The sequence below is a fragment of the Cetorhinus maximus genome, chromosome 2, assembly GCF_964194155.1.
Source record: "Cetorhinus maximus chromosome 2, sCetMax3.hap1.1, whole genome shotgun sequence".
NCBI classification, from domain to species: Eukaryota; Metazoa; Chordata; class Chondrichthyes; order Lamniformes; family Cetorhinidae; genus Cetorhinus; species Cetorhinus maximus.
The window spans coordinates 226,303,704-226,326,882 of record NC_135880.1 but is presented as its reverse complement, the minus strand read 5'-3'; the positions used below and the strand labels follow the sequence as shown (position 1 = coordinate 226,326,882).

At 45.6% G+C, this 23,179-nt stretch overlaps 1 protein-coding gene across 1 annotated transcript; it reads right to left on the bottom strand.

Annotated features, from left to right (window-relative positions):
* Positions 1 to 1,449: 1,449 nt before the first annotated feature.
* LOC144671420 (hepatic and glial cell adhesion molecule-like) lies at positions 1,450 to 18,059 on the bottom strand. Its single transcript, XM_078533325.1, has 7 exons — positions 17,766 to 18,059; positions 14,857 to 15,174; positions 13,983 to 14,249; positions 13,056 to 13,181; positions 10,111 to 10,158; positions 3,837 to 3,871; positions 1,450 to 3,572 (listed from the first exon to the last, which is right to left on the bottom strand). Exons 1-7 carry the CDS (start codon positions 17,863 to 17,865, stop codon positions 3,438 to 3,440), a joined length of 1,029 nt encoding a protein of 342 aa, XP_078389451.1. The 5' UTR covers positions 17,866 to 18,059; the 3' UTR covers positions 1,450 to 3,437.
* Positions 18,060 to 23,179: the final 5,120 nt, after the last annotated feature.

Here is a 23,179-nt window from a genome sequence, read left to right as displayed (position 1 = left end):
CCAGCCCATGCTGACAAAACTCAAAACACAGTGTCCAACATTAGATGTGATTCTGTGATTGGACAACATTTGCTAAATAATCCTCAGTGTGCTAAACAATTTAAGATTGTCAGTTGGGCTTGCAGTGTGGTACATTTGCTGGTACTGGAAGCTGCATATATTAATACATGGGGCCTTTTCTTTGCAGACAGAAAGAACACGTACACACATTGCGCCTGTTTCAGCTAAACAAGTGACAGCCATTCGCTGACTCATTCCTCAGGGCAATGTCTTGGCCAGTCAGAGTCAAGCTGCCTGGTTTAAATTTCAAACAATGCTTGGCAGTTAACTGTCAGTCGCCATCAGTGGTGCATTCTCCATGGCAATGCCACTTGCCAACCAATTAGCACTCTCTTCACATACAGTATAAATTGTTGCTTTCTCTTTATATTGGTATTCTTGTGAAGCATACTGATGAGTGCAAGACATGTCTTTTTTCAGAAATACCAATTTTCTTAAAAGCATTAGTAAAACACACTTTGCATGCAGCAACTTCATACTGTGGGTAATTTATAGTATAATAGTTTATATGGAGGTCTGTGATTACTGATTCATTTGAAAAGGGGTCCTTCAACCAAAAGCTTTTGAACCACTGCATTAACAGACACAAGCAGCTGTCTACACACACACACACCCCTCATAAATAATATAAAAACACATTGCATATTGTCAAAAAAGATGCATTTCCACAGTGACATAAACACACACTCACAGAAATACGGACTGACACTATACTACTTTATTTTCTGAAACTAATTTTTGTCACTTGATATTTAGTCCCATGTGAGAATGTCTGTACCACTTACCTTCAGCAGATGGCAGCAGCTCCACTGTCTATTAAATGTTATTGGGCTCTAATTATGAACAGTGAGTGTGGAACCCGACAGACAACAGCTGGAATACTGCAAACCAGGAGCCATACTGGTCAGATTCTGGTTCAGCTTTGTGTGTGTCTGTCTCACTCTCACCTCTGTATTTGTTTGTCTCTCTGTGTCAGTTGATGTGTGTGTATCTCTCCCCGTACCCCTCGCTCTCTGTACCTGTTCATGTACTGTTGTCTACATCTGCATCTCTCTAATTCTTGCTAGTTACAGTCTCAATAAGCACCAAGTCCAAGTGGATTTGTGTGTTATTGTCCACATGAATACAGCTTTATTGCGATAAACTGCAAATACTCTCATTAACTGCCCGAAAAATCAGAGTAAACACTTTGCAGTTTGATGTGTGGGGTATGGGGTGCAAGAGGAGCATGGTGATTCTGACTCTCAATCTGGGAATGTGATTGAACACCTCAGCAGTACCCACTGTGTCACTTGCTAAACTACTGAAGGAGAAGTAGGGAAATTGCCTTCAGTGGGAGTCAGTGTTTGCAGGAGGAGAGAGAGGGAAACTCTTGATATGTCTTGAGGTAGTGAAAATGCACTATATAAATGCAAGTCTTTTTTTAATTGAAGGGTGTGAATGAACAGAGAGATACAGAATTCCAATACAAACTTGCTGAAAATGTGAGTACGAGGAAGATGAATCCACAGAACAGACTGATCAAGAATTAGTTAAATGATTTGGAATAATACTGCGTCATTAAGACCATAAGACATAGGAGCAGAAATTAGGCCATTCGGCCCATCGAGTCTGCTCCGCCATTCAATCATGGCTGATAAGTTTCTCAACCCCATTCTCCCGCCTTCTCCCCGTAACCTTTGATCCCCTTACCAGTCAAGAACCTATCTATCTCGGTCTTAAATACACTCAATGACCTGGCCTCCACAGCCTTCTGTGGCAATGAATTCCATAGATTCACCACTCTCTGGCTAAAGAAGTTTCTCCTCATCTCTGTTCTAAAAGGTCTTCCCTTTACTCTGAGGCTGTGCCCTCGGGTCCTAGTCTCTCCTACTAATGGAAACATCTTCCCCACGTCCACTCTATCCAGGCCTTTCAGTATTCTGTAAGTTTCAATCAGATCCCTCCTCATCCTTCTAAACTCCATTGAGTATAGACCCAGAGTCCTCAAACGTTCCTCATATGTTAAGCCTTTCATTCCTGGGATCGTTCTCGTGAACCTCCTCCGGACCCTCTCCAGGGCTAGCACATCCTTCCTGAGATACGGGGCCCAAAATTGCTCACAATATTCTAAATGTGGTCTGACCAGAGCCTTATAAAGCCTCAGCAGCACATCCCTGCTTTTATATTCCAGTCCTCTCCAAATAAATGCCAACATTGCATTTGCCTTCCTAACTACCGACTCAACCTGCAAGTTAACCTTAAGAGAATCCTGGACTAGGACTCCTAAGTATATTCAAGGCTGAGATAGACAGATTTTTAATCAGGAAGGGAATCAAGGGTTATGGGGAAAAGGCAGGAAAGCGGAGTTGAGGATTATCAGATCAGCCATGATCTCATTGAATGGCGGAGCAGACTCCATGGGCCGAATGGCCTACTTCTGCTCCTATGTCTTATGGAAAGGAGAGTAGCCCTAGTAACTGACAGGAACAAGAGAAGGCCTTTCAGCTCCTCAAGTCTGTCCTGCCATTCGGTGAGATCACAGCTGCCTTGGTTTTCATATTCCCTAACACCCTTGACTAGCGAAAATCTATTCATCTATTACTTCTTGTGGGGGAGAGTTCTACACTTCTAGCAGCCTCTGTGTGGGTCAGTAAGTGCAGAGGCTAGTGAGGTTTGTCACAGGATGTTTGTGTTTCACTGAGTCACTTGCATAACCAGTAACGCCACTGGAGTTCGAGACTGCAGAGAGATCGATCTGTGTTTAACAGGGTCTGACACAGCCAGTTTCTATCATGTTCAAATATGTGTCACTCATTTTTTACACGTCCAGTAGAAATTTCCTGTATTGGCAGCAGCCCCAGTGATGAACCAGCAAAGCTTATTCAAACATTATCAATATATTACATCCCCCCGCCCCCAAAAAGCAAATATGCTTGAATTAAAGAAAACACGGGCCTGGCTGAGGGAACAGCTAAAGGCCCGGGGGTGGGGGGGCGGGAAATCCATTACCTAATAGTATTCTGGATTTATGTTCAATCTCTATGGCTGTTTTTTGGAGATTTTTATAGCCCTTTCTCCCCCTTAAATTACTGAAGGCTCTGAAGAATTGATACGATTCTCCTTCCAAATCTGAAACATTCACTCCTCCACCATTGTCGTATCCTGATGGTTGAAGGGAATAGATCAGTTTCTGCTACTCCAGGACCAGGATTCACACAGGTGACCTTGGTCAGCTAAAGAGATTTGACCGTGTCCAGCGCTCTGTACGCCCGCAGTTTCCTGACCCACAGTCGGTTCTAAACTCCAGATTAAATTTTAATCTCAAAATGTACAGTCCTTGTAACTGAATTACCATTGCATTGCGTTCAAAGATTAGGATAAGAATATACTGCGATTTAAGCAGGGTTCACAGTTGGGGGTCCAATGTTGCAATATTTAGATGGATCCTCATCCTCCTGATTTTCGCTGCTGGGGATGAAATGCAGGTAGGTGTAGAGGCCACTCCGAGACCCGTCCCCCAAACCAGACATCTGAAAAACAGCAGTAATGAACATCAGTGACCCAGTGCTCCTCCGATCTCTGAGAACTAACGCAGCACCCACCACTTTCCCAAACACCCTCAGCTGATTTAAACACCCGGCCCCTGACTTAAACACCCAATCCTGATATAGACGCCCAGCTCTGGTTTAAACACCCGTTGTGCACTTGTGCAGTAGAAAAACATATAGATTTATCTCCACTGGGAGTTTTTTTAAAACATTTTCTCCATGCGACACTGGTTTATTCCTACTCACGTTAGTCTGGCTGTGTTCGTTTTGGATCTCGTCCTCTGCAAGAGAAGGACTGACATTAACTTTCCATCATAATTGGAAGTCATTTTGATCACTGCTGTCCTCCCACAGATTAAACAAAATTACTAAAACACCAACAAGCTTTGAGACTCATTGCGCTCAGCTCCCACTCCTCTCAAAATGTGTCCGTCGGTGCATTCTTGCCTCTGGCGCAGAAAGTCCGAGCCCCACTCCAGAGTCGGAACACTAAATCCAGACTTACACTCTCAGTGCAGCACTGAGGGAGTGCCGCACTGTCAGAGGGTCAGTACTGAGGGAGTGCTGCACTATCAGATTGTCAGTACTGAGGGAGTGCTGCACTGTCAGAGGGTCAGTACTGAGGGAGTGCCGCACTGTCAGAGGGTCAGTACTGAGGGAGTGCTGCACTGTCAGATTGTCAGTACTGAGGGAGTGCTGCACTGTCAGATTGTCAGTACTGAGGGAGTGCTGCACTGTCAGAGGGTCAGTACTGAGGGAGTGCAGCACTGTCAGAGGGTCAGTACTGAGGGAGTGCCGCACTGTCAGAGGGTCAGTACTGAGGGAGTGCTGCACTGTCAGAGAGTCAGCACTGAGGGTGTGCTGCACTGTCAGAGGGTCAGTACTGAGGGAGTGCTGCACTGTCAGATTGTCAGTACTGAGGGAGTGCTGCACTGTCAGATTGTCAGTACTGAGGGAGTGCCGCACTGTCAGAGGGTCAGTACTGAGGGAGCGCTGCACTGTCAGAGAGTCAGTACTGAGGGTGTGCTGCACTGTCAGAGGGTCAGTACTGAGGGAGTGCTGCACTGTCAGAGGGTCAGCACTGAGGGAGTGCTGCACTGTCAGAGGGTCAGTACTGAGGGAGTGCTGCACTGTCAGAGGGTCAGCACTGAGGGAGTGCTGCACTGTCAGAGGGTCAGCACTGAGGGAGTGCTGCACTGTCAGAGGGTCAGTACTGAGGGAGTGCTGCACTGTCAGAGAGTCAGTACCGAGGGAGCGCCAAATTATTAGAGGGTCGGTACTGAGAGGGCACTGCACTATTGGAGGGCCAGTTCTGAGGGAGCACCCCACTATTGGAGGGTCAGTACTGAGGGAGTGCTACACTGTCGGAGGGTCAGTACTGAGGGAGTGCTGCACTGTCAGAGGGTCAGTACTGAGGGAGTGCCTCACTGTCAGAGGATCAGTACTGAGGGAGTGCTGCACTGTCAGAGGGTCAGTACTGACGGGGCACCGTGCTATTGGAGAGTCAGCACTGAGGAGGCGCTGCAATGTTGGAGGATCCATCTTTTGCATGGGATATTAACCATTGCCCTGTCTAAAACTCACATTAGCACATTCCTTAGCTAATAACACCACCGTCAACACCCCTTTGTCCTTTTGTCTGTGACATCTTTGGCAATCTCTTCTTTGCCTCCACCTATCACTGGCCCTCTATCCAGCTCCACCTGTCCCACCCCCCTCAGCCAGCTTATATTCCACCTCATTTCCATATTTTCTTAGTTCTGATGAAGAGTCATACGGACTCGAAACGTTAACTGTATCCCTCTCCGCAGAAACAAAAACAGAATTACCTGGAAAAACTCAGCAGGTCTGGCAGCATCGGCGGAGAAGAGTTGACGTTTTGAGTCCTCATGACCCTTCAACAGAACTGAGTAATATTAGGAGAGGGGTGAAATATAAACTGGTTTAAGGTGGGGGGGTGGGGGGAGAGAAGTTGGGGGGGGGGGGTTCTAGGGACAAGCAAGCAGTGATAGGAGCAGATAATCAAAAGATGTCACAGACAAAGGAACAAAGGTGTTGAAGGTGGTGATATTATCTAAGAGAATGTGCTAATTAAGAATGGATGGCAGGACACTCAAGGTACAGCTCTAGTGGGGGTGGGGTGGAAAGACTAACAGGACATTAAAAGTACAGATTTAAAAATAATGGAAATAGGTGGGAAAAGAAAAATCTATATAAATTATTGGAAAAAACAAAAGGGAGGGGGAAGAAACGGAAAGGGGGTGGGGATGGAGGAGGGAGTTCAAGATCTAAAGTTGTTGAATTCAATATTCAGTCCAGAAGGCTGTAAAGTGCCTAGTCGGAAGATGAGGTGCTGTTCCTCCAGTTTGCGTTGGGCTTCACTGGAACAATGCAGCAAGCCAAGGACAGACATGTGGGCAAGAGAGCAGGGTGGAGTGTTAAAATGGCAAGCGACAGGGAGGTTTGGGTCTTTCTTGCGGACAGACCGCAGGTGTTCTGCAAAGCGGTCGCCCAGTTTACGTTTGGTCTCTCCAATGTAGAGGAGACCGCATTGGGAGCAACGAATGCAGTAGACTAAGTTAGGGGAAATGCAAGTGAAATGCTGCTTCACTTGAAAGGAGTGTTTGGGCCCTTGGACGGTGAGGAGAGAGGAATTGAAGGGGCAGGTGTTGCATCTTTTGCGTGGGCATGGGGATGTGCCATAGGTGGGGATTGAGGAGTAGGGGGTGATGGAGGAGTGGACCAGGGTGTCCCGGAGGGAACGATCCCTACGGAATGCTGTCGGGGGGGTGAAGGGAAGATGTGTTTGGTGGTGGCATCATGCTGGAGTTGGCGGAAATGGCGGAGGATGATCCTTTGAATGCGGAGGCTGGTGGGGTGATAAGTGAGGACAAGGGGGACCCTATCATATTTCTGGGAGGGAGGAGAAGGCGTGAGGGCGGATGCGCGGGAGATGGGCCGGACACGGTTGAGGGCCCTGTCAACGACCGTGGGTGGAAAACCTCGGTTAAGGAAGAAGGAGGACATGTCAGAAGAACTGTTTTTGAAGGTAGCATCATCAGAACAGATGCGACGGAGGCGAAGGAACTGAAAGAATGGGATGGAGTCCTTACCGGATGCAGGGTGTGAGGAGCTGTAGTTGAGGTAGCTGTGGGAGTCAGTAGGCTTGTAATGGATATTGGTAGACAGTCTATCACCAGAAATTGAGACAGAGAGGTCAAGGAAGGGAAGGGAAGTGTCAGAGATGGACCATGTGAAAATGATGGAGGGGTGGAGATTGGAAGCAAAATTAATAAATTTTTCCAGGTCCAGACGAGAGCATGAAGCAGCACCGAAGTAATCATCGATGTACCGGAGAAAGAGTTGTGGGAGGGGGCCGGAGAAGGACTGGAACAAGGAATGTTCCACATACCCCATAAAGAGACAGGCATAGCTGGGGCCCATGCGGGTACCCATAGCCACACCTTTTATTTGGAGGAAATGAGAGGAGTTAAAGGAGAAATTGTTCAGTGTGAGAACAAGTTCAGCCAGACGGAGGACAGTAGTGGTGGATGGGGATTGTTCGGGCCTCTGTTCAAGGAAGAAGCCAAGGGCCCTCAGACCATCCTGTTGGGGGATGGAGGTGTAGAGGGATTGGACGTCCATGGTGAAGAGGAAGCGGTTGGGGCCAGGGAACTGGAAATTGTTGATGTGACGTAAGATGTCAGAGGAATCACGGATGTAGGTGGGAAGGGACTGGACAAGGGGAGAGAGAAGGGAGTCAAGATAACGAGAAATGAGTTCCGTAGGGCAGGAACAGGCTGACACGATCGGTCTGCCGGGACAGTTCTGTTTATGGATTTTGGGTAGGAGGTAGAAGCAGGCCATCCGAGGTTGGGAGACTTTCAGGTTGGAAGCTGTGGAAGGAAGATCTCCAGAGGAGATGAGGTCAGTGACAGTCCTGGAAACATTGGCTTGATGTTCAGTGGTGGGGTCATGGTCCAGGGGGAGGTAGGAGGAAGTGTCTGCGAGTTGACGCTCAGCCTCTGCGAGGTACAGGTCAGTGCGCCAGACAACAACAGCACCACCCTTGTCAGCGGGTTTGATGACAATGTTGGGGTTGGACCTGAGAGAACGGAGTGCAGTAAGTTCAGAGAGAGACAGATTAGAATGGGTGAGAGGAGCAGAGAAATTGAGACGACTGATGTCACGCCGACAGTTCTCAATGAAAAGATCAAGAGAAGGTAAGAATCCAGAGGGACGGGTCCAGGTGGAGGGAGAATATTGGAGGCGGGTAAAAGGATCTGTTGAACAGGGAGAGGACTCCTGCCCAAAGAAGTGAGCATGGAGACGAAGACGGCGGAAGAAGAGTTCAGCATCGTGTCAAACCCGAAATTCATTGAGATGAGGGTGTAAGGGTATGAAACTAAGTCCTTTGCTGAGCACTGAACGTTCAGCATCGGTGAGGGGAATGTCAGGGGATATAGTGAATACACGGTTGGGGCTGCGATTGGAAGATGGGGTGGGGACAGAGGGATAAGCAGGGGTGGAGGGTCCCAGATGGGTGTTGGTGTCGATGAGTTGTTGGAGCTTGCGTTCCTTAGCACTTGAGAGAAAGAGAAAAAGTTTCTTGTTGAGGCGTCGGATGAGACGAAGAATAAAATGAAACTGGGGGCACGCGCAACTCTTTTCTTCTCCGCCGATGCTGCCGGACCTGCTGAGTTTTTCCAGGTAATTCTGTTTTTGTTTTGGATTTCCAGCATCCGCAGTTTTTTGTTTTTATTTTTTTCCTCTCCACAGATGCTGTCAGACCTGCTGAGTTTTTCCAGCTATTTTTGTTTTTGTTTCAGATTTCCAGCATCTGCAGTATTTTGCTTTTAGCCCTGTCTACCCATTCAGGTTAATGTAAAAAATTCCAAGACACTCTTCTCCCTGTGTCCTGTTCAATATTTATCCATCAACCAACTTCACAAAAACAGATTACCTAGTTAATGCCATATTACTGTTTGTGGGAGCTTACTGTGCGCAATCTGGTTGTGCGTTTATTTTATTGCAACATTGATTACGCTTCCAGAGGTACTTCAGTGGCTGTAAGGAACTTTGGGATAACCTGTGGCTATGAAAGGCACAATAGTAATATTTGTCTTCCTTTCATTTTTGTGGTAAGAAGGAAGTGTCAGGGTGGTGGGGGAGGGTGGAAGGGAGGTGGGTGTATGATTAGAAGGGATGAGCACCCCAGGGTGATCCCAGCAACCAGTTAGGGGGCAATTGGCAGCAGACTGGAGGCTACTCCCCCTGGCTGCAGCTGGGCAAAGAAGCAGAAGCAAAATAAAAAGGAGCTCTGAGTGAAACAAAACCAAAGGCCCCGTTTAAAAAAAACTATTCTGATTGTTAGAGTGTCGGGTTGAGCACCATCCTATAACCAGCAGAGCGAGCTGTAGAGCGTCAGAATCTGACAGGAAATCTATGTCCAAACCACAGCGTTGCCCAGAAACCTTCAGTCAGCTGCCTGACTGGACTCAGCTTCAAGCAAGAATGGATGCACCGGAAGGAGACAAGATCCACCCCAGGAAAAGACTATTCAGTTCCTCAGAGCTCATCCCTCCTGTACCCCAGTTCACACACACAGGCACAGAAAGACATGTAGAAAGAAACCTACAGAGACAGGCACATGTTCCGTGTTTAACATATCATGTTACTGAAAGCAAAAGACTCAGATCACAGTGGAAGATCTCAGTGTCATACTGAGGAATTCCACAGCCTCCAGGGACTGTCTTCTGATGCCTCTGGTCTCTGCTACACAAAAACAGAAGAAATATTTTATTTGAATAAGATTGAGTAGCCCACTACAATGATTAAAGCAGAGTGTGAGGTCTGTCTGCAGCATATACACTATGGGTTGGATCACAGGGCTGGGTGCAGACACCAGGCAGGACCAGAGAGCAGCTCGAGGATGGTCAATCTCCAATTCTAACCCATTCCCATCGGAAGGCTGTCTGGGGTCTATCTGTATCCAAAAGGCCCAGCCATGGCTTCAATCGAACTTTGTGGCTGGCAGGTAAGTCTGTAACAGACATTCTAATGGAGAAGAGGGCCCCCTCGATAGTGAGAACCAGCTTCACCTGGAAGAGAACGTTTGACCCCAATCCTGCACGAGGCAGGTGGATAGATTTTGGATACAGACCAGTCATGATCTCATTGAACAGGCTTCAGGAGCTGAATGGCCTCTTCTTGTTCCTTTGTTCTTATCTCCCAGCACCTGTAGAGTGGAGGGAGACTCAGCTGAGAGAGAAATTGGAGCAACTCAACACAGCAACACCCCCAGGGAAGGCATCAAAACCTGCCCCATTCCTACTAACAGAAACCTCTGATCCTAAAGTGAGTGACACCATACTCGGTTTGGACATCTGTAGTGACACTAATTGTATCCTTGCATGCTGTGTATCTGCGCAGACTCCTGCAGATACTGCCTGATTCACAATTGCATCATTAAAGATACAACGGCAAGATTCTGAAAAATAATTGAAAGGAGATTCCTTACCTCTGAATGGATCTCCCTCTCCACTCATCTGCTCCCTGGACCACAACTCTGGGCAAAAACAGAGCATTTAGCATGAAAATCAACATCTTAAACTGAAAGGTGACACAATCTGATTGCCCAGTCCCACAGGGTTAACACCAGGGGAGGGGCCCAGTCCCACAGGGTTAACACCGGCTGGGGGGGGTCAGTCCCACAGGGTTAACACCGGCTGGGGGGCCCAGTCCCACAGGGTTAACACCGGCTGGGGGGGGTCAGTCCCACAGGGTTAACACCGGCTGGGGGGCCCAGTCCCACAGGGTTAACACCGGCTGGGGGGGGGGGTCAGTCCCACAGGGTTAACACCAGGGGGGGGGCCCAGTCCCACAGGGTTAACACCAGGGGGGGGGGGTCAGTCCCACAGGGTTAACACCAGGGGAGGGGCCCAGTCCCACAGGGTTAACACCGGCTGGGGGGCCCAGTCCCACAGGGTTAACACCAGGGGAGGGGCCCAGTCCCACAGGGCAGAACACCAGGGGGGGGGCCCAGTACCCAGGGAATGGTAGCAGAGAGGAGGTTATGTTATTGGATTTGTAATTCTGAGGTCTGAACTAAAGATCCAGAGATATGAGTTCAAATCCCACACAGCAGCTGGGGAATTTAAATTCATTTAAGTAAATAAAATCTGGGATAAAAATCTAGTCTCAGTAATAGTGAACACGAAATTACCAGCTTGTTGTTGAAAACTCAATTAGTTAACTAACGTCCTTTAGGAAAGGAGTTCTGCTGCTGTCCTTTCCTGGTCTGGTGTATATACAGCAATGTGGTTGATCCTTAGCTGTCATCTGAAATTACCTAGGAAGCCACTTGTCTAAAGACAATAGGTGCTAACTATTCCAGTGAGGTCCACATCCCGTGGATGAATTGAAATTGGCAGGGCAGCAGCGAGGCTGGAAACTGTGGTCAGGCACTGTCGGGTTTCAGTCACAAATGTCAGTGGCTGGGCAGCAATTGGGAAATGTGAATGTAGCATATCTGCCTGGTTGAATGAAAGCAACGTGAGTGCAAGGAGGTTCAGTAATTATATTGCAGCTGTTTTTAAAGTATTTTCTTTACAAAAGTAGCTGAGAGAGAACAGAGGCAAAGGGATGAGTGAGCTCACTGCTATATTTTTCTCTGATAATGATAGAATGTCGCACTGGTTTAAGCATCACAGTTGCTTGTAAACAGCAAGTTTCAGTCACAGGACTTTTCCACTTGTCTTTCCTCCTGTTGTGCTGAGCTTCGGCCTTTCGTATTTTGCCCAATTTACCAAACTTCCTGCTTCCTGCTTGGCAGCCGGTTCCACCAGGACAGCAGCATATCCTCACAATCTCCCTGCAATGACACATGCGCATCTTCCAGGAAAACTCATTGGACTGATATTCCCTCCTTGACCAAGTGGTTTTGTGCTAATTGCCAGATACCGACACAGACCTGGGTTAGAAACCTGGAACCTTCTGAAATGTGCAGGTTGCACCAATGTGACAGCATCTGCCCCAGAGAGAGTTGGTACCTGCCTCAGAGACAGACAGTACCTGCCTCAGAGACAGACAGCACCTGCCCCAGAGACAGACAGCACCTGCCTCAGAGACAGACAGCACCTGTCTCAGAGACAGACAGCACCTGTCTCAGAGACAGACAACACCTGCCCCAGAGACAGACAGTATCTGCCTCAGAGACAGACAGTACCTGTCTCAGAGACAGACAGTACCTGCCCCATTCTTGGGATGTGGGCATCGCTGACTAGGCCAGAATTTATTGTCCATCCCCGATTGCCCTTGTTCAGAGGGTATTTCAGAGTCAACCACATTGCTGTAGGTCTGGAGTCACATGTAGGCCAGGTAAGGACAGATTTTCTTTCCCTAAAGGACATTAGTGAACCTGATGGATTTTTGTGACAATCGGCAATGGTTTTGTGATCATCATCAGACTTTTAATTCCAGAGTTTTATTGAATTCAAATTTCACCATCTGCCAGGGTGGGATTCGTACCCGGGTCCCCAGAGCAGTACCCTGGGCCTCTGGATTACTAGTCCATGACAATACCACCACACCACCACCTCCCCCAAATTAAATACATACACAATTCATCTCAATTGTAATTATTATAAACTCCGATGTCCATAGTTATACTGTAAACTTATCATGTTGCAGTTATACCCTACTCCCAATGAAGGTGCTGGAATGCCACTACTGGCAGGAGGATGTGACAACAGTGTGATAAGTTTACATAGGCAATTTCTACTATAAATGCTGACATAGGAATTTATAACAGTAATACATTAAAAAATGTATGAGAGGGAACTGAATTACTAGAGTGTGTCCTGGTCCAATTAACCCGACTTCTAACTCCACTTTACTTTGGTCTCAACACCATGTGACATCAACTTCATGGTCTGTAAAAAGCACTAGATTTATCTGACCGAGGTACTGATCAGTTTTATGAAGTGCTCATTACTACCACCAGGCACTTTTCTTTTGAGTTTAATATTTCACAGCAATTTAATTCCTTTGATAAGCAAACCCTTCCCCAGAGACTGGATGCAGCCAGTATCCAAACAGAAATGAGCAGCTTAACCTTAGGGATGCCTTTGTAGTATCGAAGAACCTGACTGGCCTTTTGAGTCCCCATTTAAAGCAGTTGTTGTACAACAAATCACTGGTGATAGGCCCCCTTGGTATTGCCTCAGATATGGATGTATAATGAAGCCCCGTACATCCTGTGTTGCCACCCGATGGCCAATGGGTAATCGAGACAGGAAATTCTCCTGTGGATGAGGAGCTTCCCCCACCCTCCCAGCATCTCACACAGTGGATTCCCTGGCTCCCACTTTGCCTTCTCATCACACCTGCCAATAACACACTGAAGCATCTCCTGCAGTCTCTGGGAGACACTCAGTGACAGACTCAGCAGATTAATGACCTTACCCCATTGCTTCTCTTTGTATTTTTTGATTGCAAGGAAAACCACCATGAAACCGGTCACAAACAACACAGCTAGAGCGATAACCAGAACTCGTTCTTGCAGGTGTAAACATTCCTGGAAATGTTCAGCTAGGGAAAAAGGGAACAAACTAAAATACAAACTGCTCCCATTCACAAATTCCATCAATCATTTTCTTCCTTTTTAAAAAAAAATACATTCCCTTTTCTTTATTCCCCCTTCAGGATACAGTCCCACAGTAGTCAGCTCTTAACTGCCTTTGACTGGGAAATGTACTCAGACACAGCTCTGAGCTATATGCCAGTGTCGACACAGTACAATCCACTTTCTGTATTCCACAGACAGTTGGAGAGATTTTTTGCCCAGCTCAGGAACACAAATAGTAAGTGACCCCTCCGATAATCCCAGCTAAGATTAAATAAATGCAGTTGATGCATTTAAATAATGACTTGCCAGGGAGTTTATACAGCCCATTTATGGAAAGGGTTTCCCAGAGATTTGACCCCCACCCACCCCCACCCACCCCCTCACAATCTAGGCTGACACTCCCTGTGCATTACTGAGGGGGAGTCGCACTGTCAATGGGACCATCTTTCGGATGAGATGTTAAACAGAGGTCCTGTCTGACCTTTCAGGTGGATGTAAAAGATACCATGTAGTATTTAGGAGCAGGGTGTTCTCCCCAGCGTCCTGGCCAATGTTGATCGCTCAGCCAACATCACAAAAACGGTTTATCTGGTCATTATCACATTCCCATTTTTGGAAGCTTGCTGTGTACAAATTGGTTACTGTATTACATTATAAGTGACTAGACTTCAAAAACGACTTCATTGGCTGTAAAGTATTTTGGGAGGCCCCAAAGGGTGTAAAATGTTTATATAAATACAAATTATTTCTTTCTTTATCCTCACATGTAATCAGCTGCTGAGCCTGGACCCTGTTGATAGAGTTTTGGACGATGCAAATGTAAGTGCCACAGTCTGAGCTGGTCAGGTTGGTGATTCCTAAACTGCGGTTCTCTGTTGACAGTTGGAATCGTTGGTCAACCAGGAGGGTTTTGTTGTCTTTCATCCAGGAGAAATGGGGGTTGGAGCCGTTCGTGGCTGTGCAGTTCATGGTCAGCGTTGGATGGGGAAGGTCATCTGTCTGCACCGTAATGCTGGGCTCTGAAACTGGAACTAAATAAGGACAGTCCATGTGAGGCAGAGTCCACCAGCACCTTGGAAGAGGAGATAATGTTAAAGGCACTAACTGGTGCATTACTAAAGTACGAAGATACAAGAGAGGGCCTGGGTTTCAACGCTGATTTCAGCTGGTAGCAGTTGGGGCTTTGCAGTTAGCCTCAGTATCGCTGGGCCCTAGTCCCAACCGGTGACCCCGATTGAAAGTCAAAGACATGTTCCCCCGTTCCATCACTGGGTGGACAATCAGAGTCCCTCATCCCAGGACGGGGTGGTGCTGCGTGTTACAGCATTACTCAGAGGTACCACTGAGCAGAGCAACCCCCTTTTCACCAACTACACCGGTTCTGAGTGAAAAGATTTTGTTTTAATAAAAGTTTCACTGGTCAAAGTGCGCCACAAAAATATGGCACAAACTAACCAAGTTATGAAGGGAATTAATGCTGCCTGGGCTGCCTTGGGTTTTCCAAGTTTAAATGAGATGCAATGTCCCATATAGAGAGCTTTGACCCAAGTACTATTTTATTTGGGACTGTAAATGTTGATGCTAATTGACCACCCTCACCTTTAACTAAAATTGCTTACAAAAATGTTATAAACAGACCTAGCACTGTCAGGTTGATGAATGTCTCAGTTTCCGTCCCAGTTTTAAGTATAGTGGTTATCTTGTAATGACCCTCATCCCGGAGGTTGACTTGGTGGATCAGCAGTGAGTTGTTTTCTGCAATGTAGGTCACACGTTCCTTGTACCTGCGAAAGATTGTTACTGGCGAGTCTGTTTCATTGTTCTGGTATAGGACTATTAACTGGTTGCTTCTCTGCCATTTGATGGTTTGCACTGAGCTCAACTCAAACTTATTCTTCACTGCAAGACAAATAGGTCGATGCAGGAATCCAGTCACTGGTATTGTACGTGCAAACGCTGAAAGGGAATTAAACACATATTAAAATAACAGAAAGCTATTTTTTTTCAAGGCTTGGGTGATGTGATGAGTCCAGACACCAGCCTTTCACCTCAGTGAATGTTGTTTAGCTGGTTGTGTGGTAAGTGCAGGAACCCATTTCTGTACAGCAGAGTTTATGAGAAATCCATACCATAGTTTCTGTTTGACCAACATGCTGTGCAGTCCCTTTCTCCACAGGTCATCCCAATCCCAGTTACCCATCCAGAGAACACAGGTGCAGGTTGGAAAACCAAGAATTCAGAGCCACAAGTGTGTGCAATGTTACACCTGGAGTTTACCCAGGGAAAGCTGTACACCAGCAAAGCACTGAAAACTTCTTTCTGTTGGTCTACTGGAATTTTGTCTATTTAGATTTTTGTTAACCAAAGTTATGAAAGGAAATGAGGCAAAGGTGGGTTTATGGAGTTAAGTCACAGATCAACCATGATCTCATTGTATGTTGGAACAGGCTTGAAAAGTTAAATGGCTTCCTGTTCATAAGTGCTTGGGGTGATTTCACACATCAAAGGCTAACAAATGCAAAGTTATTGTTGCATAGCCAGGACTACCTTGCCTGTAAGAGCACTGACTTGCAGCATTACCAAGAGCTGAGTGGGAATCATAGGCTCTTATAGCAGTTTGATTGTGAACCTTCCGTCTGCAAGAGCTGATGTGAATGCAGCCTCAGAACTTTGGTGAGGACAGATGAGGTCATCTGCAGTATTTCTTTTGATGACTGAACAAGCTGATTCGGGAGAGGCAGAGTCTGCCACAAGTGCCACACATGAAGTTGTCCCTTACTGATGGTGCGGGATGATCCCTGCCTTGGCTGCAGGACTGGCATTTGCTTTGGAAACCATGTCATTGTGATGGCGACTTCCTGCGGGTGTCGCTATTTGCATTGATCGTCAACTACAGTTTCTCATTTAATATAAATATAAGCTCTGAAGAAGAGTCATACGGACTCAAAATGTTAACTCTGTTTCTCTCCCCACAGATGCTGTCAGACCTGCTGAGTTTTTCCAGCATTTTCTCCTATTTATCACAGTTTCTTGTATGTTGTGTAAGCTGGTTAGGGCTTTCATGTTTCTTTTGACAGCATCCTTGAATCAGATCTTTGGATGCTCTGCTGCTCTCTTGGCACGGGCTACCTCCCTTCTTAGTGTATCCTTGGGAATGCAGCCACCATCCATTCTACGCACATGACCAAGCCAGCGAAGACTTCTTTGCTTAATTAGTGCTAGAAAGCTTGGCATGTTTACCCCAGAAAGGATGGCTTCATTTAGCACAGGAGGAAGCTATTCAGCCCATTGTGCCTGTGTCCATAAGACCATAAGACTTAGGAGCAGAAGTAGGCCATTTAGCCCATCGAGTCTGCTCCACCATTCAATGAGACCATGGCTGATCTGATAATCCCTCCATCCCCAGGATCAACCTAGTGAACCTTCTCTGGACTGCCTCCAATGCCAGTATATCTTTCCTTAGATAAGGGGACCAAAATTGTCCACAGTATTTTAGGTGTGATCTAACTAGCTTTAGCAAGACATCCCTATGTTTATACTCCAATCCCTTTGAAATAAAGGCCAACATTCCATTTGCCTTCCCTATTATCTGTTGAACTTGTAAGTTAGCTTTTGGAATTCATGCACGAGGACACCCAATCCCTCTGTGCTGCAGTCTTTCTCCATTTAAATAATATTCAGTTCCTCTATTCTTCTTGCCAAAGTGCTTTCCCACATTATGTTTCATCTGCCACTTTTTTGCCCACTCACTTAAGCTGTCTATATCTCTTTGTAGACTCTTTGTGTTATCCTCAGCACTTGCCTTCCCACCTATTTTTGTGTCATCCGCAAACTTGGCGATAGTACATTCACTTCCCTCATCTAAATCATTAATATATATTGTAAATAATTGAGGCCCCAGCACTGATCCCTGTGGAACCCCACTAGTTATAGGTTGCCATCCTGAAAATGCCCCCCTTATCCCAACTCTCTGTCTTACATTAGTTAGCCAATCCTCTATCCATGTTAATATACTACCCCTAACAGATCTTTAAAAAATCTACCCAATTAGTCCCACTCCCCTGCTCTTTCCCCAAAGCCCTGAAAATGTTTCCCCTCTTGAGTATTTATTGAATTCCCTTTTGGAAGTTATTGTCGAATCTGCTTTTACCACTATTTCAGGCAGCACATTCCAGATCACATTAACTTGTTGCACAAGTCAGTTTTCTCTTATTCATGCATCTTGATGTTCTAAGTGCATCTTAATCCCATTTCCACTGTGCACATTAATACCCCATCTTATTTCACAACTCAATGATCCTTTGGGAGTAAAAGTTATTTTTGCTGCTAATTTCCTGCTTTACCTTGAGATTTTATCACTTGGCAGAAGAGAAGGGTTTATCTGAACTGGCTTTGATGATACCCTTTATAAGCTTTAAAGCCAACCCTCTCCACTCCACACTGTCATTTCTTGCTAGTAATCTACTGACGTCACTGAACAACACACAGAATGAGCAACTTTCTCAAGGCTTTTGAATACACTGTTCTGAAGTAACATTCACACTTACCTCCCTGCAGCTGCCCAAGGAGCAAGGTTATGAATGAAGTTAAATATCTTCGGGAAGGCAGCATCGTACCTATGATTCCAGAAACACGTCCCAGGAACATGCCCCAGGTCTGGTGCAAAGAATTCCAAATCACACTGATGTCAGTGTGTCAGATTGGTACAAAAAACACAAGTAAGTTAGTAACAGTTTATCCCAGAGTAGTTGTTCTATCGTGAATTAGAATGAGAGAAGATTTCTCTGCAGTGCATTACACTCTTCGTCAAATGAGTTTGTCGGTTACACTGTTTCCGTTTCTTAAAACATCACTGTAATGGAGATGAAATGTGATTAAACCACAGCGCAGATGATGTCTATTGATCAGCCCTATAATCAGCAAGATTATAATCAGTAAGACTACATCAGCGGGTATTTCAAACTCGATGTCGGGAAAACTGATTTTTGGGTGGGTAATTCACACCCAATGATTGGCTTGTGCCTTTTCAATTTATTCTTTTCATTTCCTTTCTGGCTCCCTGGTATCGTATGCGGTGTCCTAGTCTACAAGTTAAGCAGACAGGAGGCTTGCTTACAGATTTTGCCAATAACTTTCACTGTACCACAACAACACCTCACGTGATAAAATGCACTTTGACTCACAGCCACCTGGCTCTCAGGTCCGTGCCGATGGAACTGCTCAGGCTGCACATTCCAAATCCGGTCTCAGGTTCTTGTCAGGTTCACACTACTGTCTGAGGTCCCATTGTGTCACTTAAAGCAATCACATCTTTTAGAAAATCAGCTATTATCTATATGATACGTAAAAACAAAAGGATATCTGGGAACATGAAACCCATTAGGCCCAATAAGCTCATCCTTTTTTGATAGATCAATTCCACTATAATCCTATCCACCGTAATCCCTCAATCCCACCTAGTCACAGTATCCCTCAACTCTACTTGCCCACCTTCTCTCCAGCACTCATCCCCCACCTTCTCATCATGACCCCAAAGCCACCTACTTACCAAATCCCTTGTGTTTCTGAGAGATAAAGTACAATGTAAATATATCTTTTAATTTTCTCTATCATTTTTTTTTATGTAAATGTTAGTTTTGTAATGGGACTAAGACCTCACACTCTATATTTTTATTTTAAAAATCCTGATGGCTAACTTCTAAAATTTTAAAACTGGACAATGACCTTTTAAAAATGGCTGAAGCTATGTCTGTCTATGACCTTTAAACAATAGGAGCTAATCTGGACGTATCAGGGAAATTCGCACCTGAAGAGACCCTAACGACCCTGTGGGCTACAGAGACCAACTTCAAAGGAAACAATACCAAGGCCAACTACACTTCAGAACCTAGGCTGGCCAACCAAAGTTTACTAGTCTGCTAGGACAAAAGCCCTGCAACCTTCTTTTCAAATTCTTAATGGCTGGGACATTTAACAATCTCAGGAACCCAAAGGGATATACACCCTTTGTCAAAGCCAAATTGGAGAGGTGAGAGTCATGTGATGTGACTCCTACAGCTGGTGGAACCTGTAATATTGCCTTGTGGAGCTGCAAAGCTCAGTCTGCCATCTTACATCTACCAAGCGGCAGCACAGAAAAGGGTTCCGGTTTGAATGCCTGGCCCCATCTGCATTGTTTCTACTGGAAACTCTGAACGTCTTTACCATCGCTGACAAGACTGATTCATCTTCGTGTGCATATCTCAGTGTGGAAGTCACCTCTACTGGAAAAGCGAATTATACAGCTTCAGTTTTCAACCTACGATCTCTGTGAAGGAATGCACCACTGAACTTTGATTTTGGACTCTGGACACGTGAAAAAATAATTATTTTCTGTCGTCTTTTCCCTGTAAATCTTTCTTTCTCTAACCCCCTCTTTTACTGTATGAGCGACAAGGAGGCCATGTTGTTACCCTCCTCCTGTATTTCAGTGTGTGCAAATAAACTAACCCTCTGATTTCATCCTATCACAAGTTTGCTGTGGGTTTATACATAAAAATTGGATCATGTCCAAATTAAGGGGATGGGGAATAAGCCACCACTAAAAAAGGGTGAAACAAATCAAAAACGCCTTCCTGTTTATAGACAGTGGTGAGAGGAGAAACCAGGGCAGTTTAAATGAAACCCCCTCCTGCCCGTAACAGTTTTCATGTGGCTTTGCTGCTGCAGGTTGAGAGTTGGAGAGAGCGATTGCATTGTGCTGTGATTCTAGTGCATGAGATCTTGTTTATTACCTGTGGTTTACTTTATCTCAATAATAGGAAAGTAAAATGCAAACAAATACTTCTGGTTAGAAGCTGAGCTTGATCACTATCTGATTTTGCTGAAATAAGAACAAAAAGCTAAAAGCTACTGCGGATGCTGGAAATCCAAACAAAAACAGAATTACCTGGAAAAACTCAGCAGGTCTGGCAGCATCGGTGGAGAAGAAATCAGTTAACGTTTCGAGTCTTCATGACCCTGTTTTTGTTTTGTTATCTGATTTTGCTTACTGGGTGGATAACATTGAGACGTGGCCTGAGGGTGGTTTGAAGAAAGCCAGAGAAGAAGCAAGGCAATGCCAATGGCTCCACTGAGGCTTTGGTGAAAACAAACAATCGATTGTGCTTAATGTTCAAACCCCTTCCCACAAAGCTAGCTTTGGGGGTTAACTGTTTGGCCAATGTTGTTTTCTACCCTCTTATTTTTTAGTAATCAAATGGTTATGAAAGTGTTTTATACCATACATGGGAAGAGGCTGTGGATTGTCTAAGACAATATTGTCTAATATTTTAGCCGCTAGCCACGTATGACTCATTGCATTTCTGCTTAATAAATAAAAAGTGTAGTTAAGGTACACGGTTGTGAGGCCTGTGATCCAAAATACCCATATTTTTGAGAGTATGCCTGTGAACTTAAGCCTTTTTGTGCATCTGTTGGCAAAATGGTGAAGCAGAGTGTATGACTGTTTCACTTCCTTGCTCACTGAATGGTGTTAGGTGTTTGGTGAGTAAATATAGATGTGTGAAATTTACCTGCATTGTGCGTGAGGTGTTTTTTAGTAACATCAGTTCAGTTGGTTTGTACAGGGTCTTAAATCTAAGCAAAGGAAACTATGAAAGTGTGAGGGGCAGATTGGCTGTGGTGGATTGGGAAACTACATTAAAAGGTATGATGGTGACAGACAATGGCTAACATCTGAAGAACTAATGCATAGTTTACAACAAAAATATAGTCATTTAACACGCAAAAACCCTAAAACAGCAAGGAAAGTGTTCCAACTGTGGCTAACAGAAGAAATCAAGGATTGTTTTAGATCAAAGGAAGCGGCATATCAAGTTGCCAAAAAATAGATAAGTCTGAGGATAGGGAGCATTTTAGAATTCTGCAAATAACGACCAAGAAAAAAATGAAGAAAGGGAAAATAGAACATGAAAACAAACTAAAAACTGTAAAAGCTTCTGTAAGTATGGAAAAAGGAAAGGATTAGCAAAACAAATGTGGGTCCATTACGAGCAGAGTCAGGAGAATTTATAATAGGGAATAAGGAGAATATGGCATAGAAACTAAACAAATACCGTATGTGTTTTCATGGATGAAAATACTAAAAGCCTCACAGAAATTATGGAGAATCAAGGGAATAGTGTAAATGAGGAACTGCAAGATATTAATATTAGTAAAAAAGCACCAGAGAAATCAATGGGATTTCAAGTATATAAACCGCTGAAGCTGATGATCTACACCCCAAATTGTTGAAAGAAGTGGCTGTAGAGATGTTAGATGCATTGGTGATCATCTTTTAAAATTCTAGATTCTGGAATGGTTCCTGAAGATTGGAAGGTGGCAAATGTAACCCCACTATTTAAGAAAGGAGGGAGAGAGAGAAAACAGGGAACTACAGACCTGTCAGCCTGACATCAGTAGTAGGGAAAATGCTGGAATCTATAATAAAAGATGTGATAACAGGACATTTAGAAAATAGGTCCCAGCCGTGTATTCACCATACTCTCTGACCTTCCCCTCTCTGATGCTGAACGTTCAGTGCTCAGCAAAGGACTCAGTTTCATACCCTTACGCCCTCACCTCAATGAATTTCGGGTTTGGCACGGTGCTGAACTCTTCTTCCGCCACCTTCGTCTCCGTGCTCACTTCTTTGGGCAGGAATCCTCTCCCCATTCAACGGATCCTTTTACCCGCCTCCAATATTCTCCCTCCACCTGGACCCCTCCCTCTGGATTTTTACCTGCTCTTGATCTTTTCATTGATAACTGTCGGCATGACATTAGTCGTCTCAATTTCTCTGCTCCCCTCACCCACTCTAATCTGTCTCGTTCTGAACTTGCCGCACTCCGATCTCTCAGGTCCAACCCTGACTTTGTCATCAAACCTACTGACAAGGGTGGTGCTGTTGTTGTCTGGCGCACTGACCTCTACCTCACAAAGGCTGAGCGTCAACTCGCAGACACTTCCTCCTACCTCCCCCTGGACCATGACCCCACCACTGAACATCAAGCCATTGTTTCCAGAATTGTCACTGACCTCATCTCCTCCGGAGATCTTCCCTCCACAGCTTCCCTCCAACCTCATAGTCTCCCAACCTCGGACAGCCCGCTTCTACCTCCTACCCAAAATCCACAAACAGGACTGTCCCGGCAGACTGATCGTGTCAGCCTGTTCCTGCCCCACGGAACTCATTTCTTGCTAACTTGACTCCATTCTCTCTCCCCTTGTCCAGTCTCTTCCCACCTACATCTGTGATTCCTCTAACACCCTACATCATATCAACAATTTCCAGTTCCCTGGCCCCAACCACCTCCTCTTCACCATGGACGTCCAATCCCTCTACACCTCCACCCCCCACCGGGATGGTCTGAGGGCTCTCCACTTCTTCCTCGATCAGAGGCCCGAACAATCCCCATCCACCACTACTCTCCTCCGTCTGGCTGAACTTGTTCTCTCATTGAACAATTTCTTCTTAAACTCGTCTCACTTCCTCCAAATAAAAGGTGTGGCTATGGGTACCCGCATGGGCCCCAGTTATGCCTGTCTCTTTATGGGGTATGTGGAACATTCCTTGTTCCAGTCCTACTCAGGCCCCCTCCCACAACTCTTTCTCCGGTACATCGATGATTGCTTTGGTGCGGCTTCATGCACTCGTCGGGACCTGGAAAAATTTATTAATTTTGTTTCCAATTTCCACCCCTCCATCATTTTCACATGGTCCATCACTGACACTTCCCTTCCCTTCCTTGACCTCTCTGTCTCAATTTCTGTAAATAGACTGTCCACCAATATTCATTACAAGCCTACAGACTCCCACAGCTACCTCGACTACAGCTCCTCACACCCCGCTTCCTGTAAGGACTCCATCCCATTCTCTCAGTTCCTTCGCCTCCATTGCATCTGTTCTGATGATGCCACTTTCCAAAACAGTTCCTCTGAC

Bases quoted from the DNA above. Each gene is read 5' to 3' on its own strand.
- LOC144671420 (XM_078533325.1), bottom strand. From the start codon at position 17,865: ATGTTCCTGGGACGTGTTTCTGGAATCATAGGTACGATGCTGCCTTCC. The intron at 15,175-17,765 runs GTAAGTGTGAAT...ATTCCCTTTCAG, and splicing joins CCTTGGGCAGCTGCAGGGAG to CGTTTGCACGTACAATACCA. The intron at 14,250-14,856 runs GTCTGTTTATAA...GTCCTTATTTAG, and splicing joins CATCAACCTGACAGTGCTAG to TTCCAGTTTCAGAGCCCAGC.